At 62.2% G+C, this 4,829-nt stretch overlaps 2 protein-coding genes across 2 annotated transcripts; both read right to left on the bottom strand.

Annotated features, from left to right (window-relative positions):
* Positions 1–96: 96 nt before the first annotated feature.
* Positions 97–444, bottom strand: FIBRA_08759 (uncharacterized protein; the record flags this gene model as incomplete). Its single annotated transcript, XM_012330383.1, has 1 exon — positions 97–444. The coding sequence occupies one exon, from the start codon at positions 442–444 to the stop codon at positions 97–99; it is 348 nt and encodes a 115-aa protein (XP_012185773.1).
* A 2,307-nt stretch (positions 445–2,751) lies between these two features.
* Positions 2,752–4,162, bottom strand: FIBRA_08758 (uncharacterized protein; the record flags this gene model as incomplete). Its single annotated transcript, XM_012330382.1, has 5 exons — positions 2,752–2,892; positions 2,953–3,021; positions 3,076–3,232; positions 3,283–4,037; positions 4,094–4,162. 5 exons carry the CDS (start codon positions 4,160–4,162, stop codon positions 2,752–2,754), a joined length of 1,191 nt encoding a protein of 396 aa, XP_012185772.1.
* Between the last annotated feature and the right edge of the window lie 667 nt (positions 4,163–4,829).

The raw sequence follows: 4,829 nt of genomic DNA, 5'->3' as shown, positions 1-4,829 counted from the left end.
TGGTGGGTCTCCCCCCTCCCCACCCCCCCCCTTCCTACGGTCGCATGCCCAAGTCCGTCTGCCGTGCACCACCCAACAAATCCAACTCGCCGCCGCCTATCTCGCCGATGACTTTGCGTGCAGGAGGCCATCTACTGGAAGCACTCCGCCATGGATCGCTTTGTCTCGACACCCTCTAGTCTCTTCGCTTCCTCGCCCTGCGCCGCCCGCGTACACACGCTGGACACCTTTCATCTTGGCCTCGTTAGCTCCATCACCACGCACGCTGCCGTCGCCGCCGTGCCCCGTCGACACTATCCAGCTCTCTGCCGTCGTCGTCTCGAGCCCGAGCCAATTTGCCTGCGGCTGGTCGAACGGTGGATGACCCTGGCGCGTCTGGGGTTCGCGCTGCTGGGTGGTAGCCTCAATGCCGTCTGCGCGTAGCCCTTGCCGTTCGCTGCGCATTGCCGCCCCATCACTGGCCCAACCTGACCCCGTCGATCTGACGCAGCCCGGAGACAGTATGACTCACTCGACCGTGAATATTCTCACCCGGCCACAGGCTGCTCTCGCCACGACCTTACGTCTGTGATGCCATTGCCCCCAAATCCGGTTTTTGACACCCCCCCCCTTCCTCCCCACGTCGTATATGACCTTTTGTGTCGGTCCAGTGCTTTGGGTCGTCCAGTCCACCCACTCGACTAGTGCCGATTCCCGGTCCACCGTTGCAATATGATGACCCCGCTGCGAGGCAGGAAACCATCGCGCCGACACAATATGTTGCACCGTGACGTACGTCCGTCTTGCCTTGGTAACACAGGATGCGACCCGCTAACGCCATAGACCTGGCAGAACAGCACCGATCATCCCCAGGTCATGAATGCTAGAACCACAACTAGCCGGCCATGGAGCTGCTTGCGAGCGTGTTTCCGGCTCTTCGCTATTGCCAAAGACAAGTTCCTACTAGATGCACTCGACGCCGACAGTCCCTTTTATCGCCGTGTCCGAGAAGGCCGACGTGCACCCTTGCGCGCACCAATCTCGATGTGCCCGTCCGCGCCGCCTGCGATTCCGTCGCATACTCCATGGGCAGGCGTGCCAATGACGCACTTTCGCCCCCGCCCCTCCCCCGCGGACATGTGTCGCGCCGCCCTCACGCATTGTCTCGCGCATACGACCCCATCCGCCGACGCCGTCTCGACTCGATGGACTCGCGCTGGAATCGAGAGTGTGACATGTACGCTCCACTCTTCCCCGCGGGGCCGAGGCCCAGCCGGTGAAATCCAGTTTTGGTCCTTCGCTCTGTAGCAGTCCGACACGGCGCCGCGAACGCAGCAGCCGCGCCCTTGCGCCCGAAATGACATGCCGCCGCGCGCCCGTCGCAAGACTCGGGACGCGGGGCCCAGCCGAGCGGATGACGGCCAGCGTGGAGAGGCGAGAGAATGCACAAGGCCCCCAAGGGGCGAGTGGGAGAGCCCTCGAAAGGGAGAGAGCCACGAACAACGCAGACTATTACGTGTAAGCCCGCCCGGATATGTCTTGGTGCGAAACTCAAACCACGCCACCGCGGAACAAAGTCAACACATGCGGCATGGCGCCCCCGCCCGACGCATCTGCCGGCGCAGATTGCGGACGCTTCAGTGCGCGCTGCGCAGGGCAGGGCCAGCGGCTGGCGACCGAGTGCACACCCAGCGGCCCTGGGCCGAGTGGTGCGCGGGGACGCCCGAAGCCAGGACGGGATCAAACTGATCGATCCGCAGAGAGGCTGGTGCGTCCTGGCCTGCCCCTCGGTGGTGAACGCCGGGCGAGTGACGACCCTAGCCTCGAGCGCTGCGCTACGCCAATTCAGCGGCGGGCGCCGGCTGGACCCGCGCCAATCTCTGCCTGCGTGTGCGGTTGAGGGTCCTCGTATTCCGTTAAGGTTCGCACACCGCCCTCCTTGAAGGCCTCCACCTCCCGTACTTCGCTGCCTCGGGCTATACATATCGTCCGCTGCACGCGACGGCGCGATGGGCTGTCGTGGAGACTGCGTTCGCGCTCCATGGCGCTGCGGCTCGCGCTGGGCGGGCGCCCACATGTGCGCGGGGCGCCGCCGGGCTAGCGCAGACCCGCGGGGGCAGAGTGGTTGTGTCGTCGTTTACATCGTCAGCGGCGCTGCGGCGATCTGGGTGGGCACTGGTTGGGCAGGGCTGCCGCCCCGGACCACCGTGACGCACGATGCAGGGCGGAGATCGCGGGACGGGAGGCTAGTCAGATTTAGGCGTAAACGGCTCTTGTCCGTTTGCTGCAGTCAGATGGCGCTCGAGCGCCGCGTCTCTGCCAGGACTGCGCACGTCTACTGGCGTAACCTTGTTCCAACATGGACCATAGTATGCGTTGTGGGTTTGTATCAGACAACATTGTGATCTCTTTCCCCCGACGGCCGACAGCGAATAAGAGATATATACACTCGACAAGATCGTGCTAGACGCGAACAGTCGGAACAGGAAATTCTATGCACATATCAAAGTCCGCGATGCCCGCTTCAAAGCCCGACCCGAGGCGCAGTGCACCCGATCCAGGTTGGAGCCGCCGCTCCGCTGCAACTCCAGTCTCCGCCCGACGATGCCATCAGCCGCGGCCAGTCGATGCGCGTAACGCCACAAGACCCCCGAACAGAACGACAGTGCGAGCGAAAGACCCCGTCCAGGCCTCTCCCCAACTCCGCGAAAATCGACAGCCAAGCCAGGCACCTCGATCCAGATCGCCTAGATTCGTTAATTAATGCTAAACTCAGTTCCCCGTGTGGCCTTGCAGAAACGGCTGCGTCAGTCCTGCGCCAGACATCCTGCATGCAGGAATAGAATGGCGCCGCAGCTGTTGCACGTCCCCGGTCGCCTGCTGCACCGACGCCTGCATCTGCAAGTTTGCAAACTGCGCGCACAACATTTCAGTCAACGCACACGCAAACGGTGCACATCGTAGACCGCTCACCTCGCGCTCTTCTTCCAACGTCTGCACATTCAGGTCCCGGATGACATCCTGCATGCGCACAAGGATCGTCTACCACAAAAATCATCATCAATGAACGGTAGACACAACACGACGCTGCCATACCCGGATAGACCGACTGTTGAGTCCACGGTACGTCGAGACGCGCTCCAAAGGGATGGGCTCATGTCCCGCGAGGCGAATCTGCTCGTGAAGCCACTGCACGTAGTGCTCCAGACATTCTAGATAGCTCCGCTTCTTGTCGTGCGACGTAATGGTGTCCCTGGACTGAATCAGACGCTAATTAACAACTCTCGCTTTCCGTGTACTTACGGGTCTGTCGGTGCGAAGCCAATGCTCTCGGCGACCGCACGAAAGTACGCCTTGCGCTGCGTCTCTGGCTGCTTCGGGAGCACGGGGGCAGCACTTTCATCATCTGCTTTGCCTGCGTTCCGCGCTGCACCGGCACCCGAGCACCCCGCGGCCGCGGCGACCTCTGAGCTTGCTGCATCGGCGCCAGTGGCTGTAGCGCCAGAGTGGCTCGAGTCGCGCGCATTGAGCTCTGCGAGGAGCTCAGAGGGCGTGGGGAACATGGTACGAGGAAGGCTACCGAAGACAACCAGCGGATTCTGGTCGGCCAGAGGCGCGGCATTCTCGGCGGCAGCCTCATGCGCCAAACCGGGGAGGATAAATTGCGGTTTGTCTGTGGAGTTGGCGGTCTCGGGCACGGATGTGTTTGCATGAGCCATGGTCACCGGTGCAAGGGAAATCTCCGACGACATGAAAGGCGAAATGCCAGAGAGGGGTACCGGAGCGTGAAGGGGAACCTCTTGTATGTACTGGTTGGATTGCTCGGGTAGAGAAAAGATATACTCGGAGGGATCATGATACGAGAGGTGGGTGTGCGCAGGGTATGCATACGCATCTGAATGCTCTGGCTGCGGGTAGGACGGGTACGCATACATGCCGTGTATATATTGAGATGGGTAGGATGAAGGGTCGGGAATGGCGGGCTGAGACTGGTAGTCATAGGCGAACGAAAATGGCGGCCCCTGGCTATATTGGGACTGGGACGCAAATTCGTCGGGCTGGAAGGGGTGTCAGCGACCATGATAGGAATAAATGTAGGGAGGGGGAGACCGACCATTGGAGATACGTGGGGGTGAGAATTGGAAAACGACTGGCGCTCGGACGAGAGGATGTAGGTGTCCATGGTGGGGAGAGAGAGAGGGAGGTGGGCGGGGGGGGAGAACTTTAAAGGAATTGGAGGGGGAGCTTGGACGAAGAGAGTCGGGCATCGCGGGGAGGCCAAGGAGGAAGATGGGTGCCGGATTGGGAAGGCGACGGGTGGCGGAGAGAGAGAAGATCGTAGGGAAGATGTGGCACAGGAGGTGGGATGACGAGATCCGGACAGCATCTGGTGCAGAATATGGCCAGAGCAGGAAGAGAGGCGACCCTGTACGGCATCGCCCTCCGCGGCGCTCGCAGGCGACCACCGGCTCAGATCAGAAACAAGCTCGCCGGTCTCTGCCAACACGGCTCCGCACCGTCCAAATCAGGCCAGCGGACGCCTGCTTTCATCGCGCGGGGCCGTCTGTCGAACCAGACTCCCTCGCAGCGTCCCCACCGGGGGCCCAATCGACTGGGGACTGCCCCATCCGGCGGGAGAACTCCAGAGCGTAGATCTTCCCAGACGCCGCCAGACGCGCCACCGTCCGTATCCCCCCCGCCGTATATAGTCTGTCGATCTTCCTCCAGCCCATCCCCAGCCCTCCTCCTCCGCCTCCTCCTCCTCTCATGTCCCCCGACGCCCACACCCAACCCCTCGCTGCCCCCCTCCTCTGCTCCCCGTCCCTCGACCTCCAGTACCCCCACAGCGA

Source organism: Fibroporia radiculosa (genome assembly GCF_000313525.1).
Source record: "Fibroporia radiculosa TFFH 294 genomic supercontigs, scaffold2640, whole genome shotgun sequence".
NCBI classification, from domain to species: Eukaryota; Fungi; Basidiomycota; class Agaricomycetes; order Polyporales; family Fibroporiaceae; genus Fibroporia; species Fibroporia radiculosa.
The sequence above is the reverse complement of the archived record's forward strand: the minus strand, read 5'-3'. Positions and strand labels throughout refer to the sequence as shown.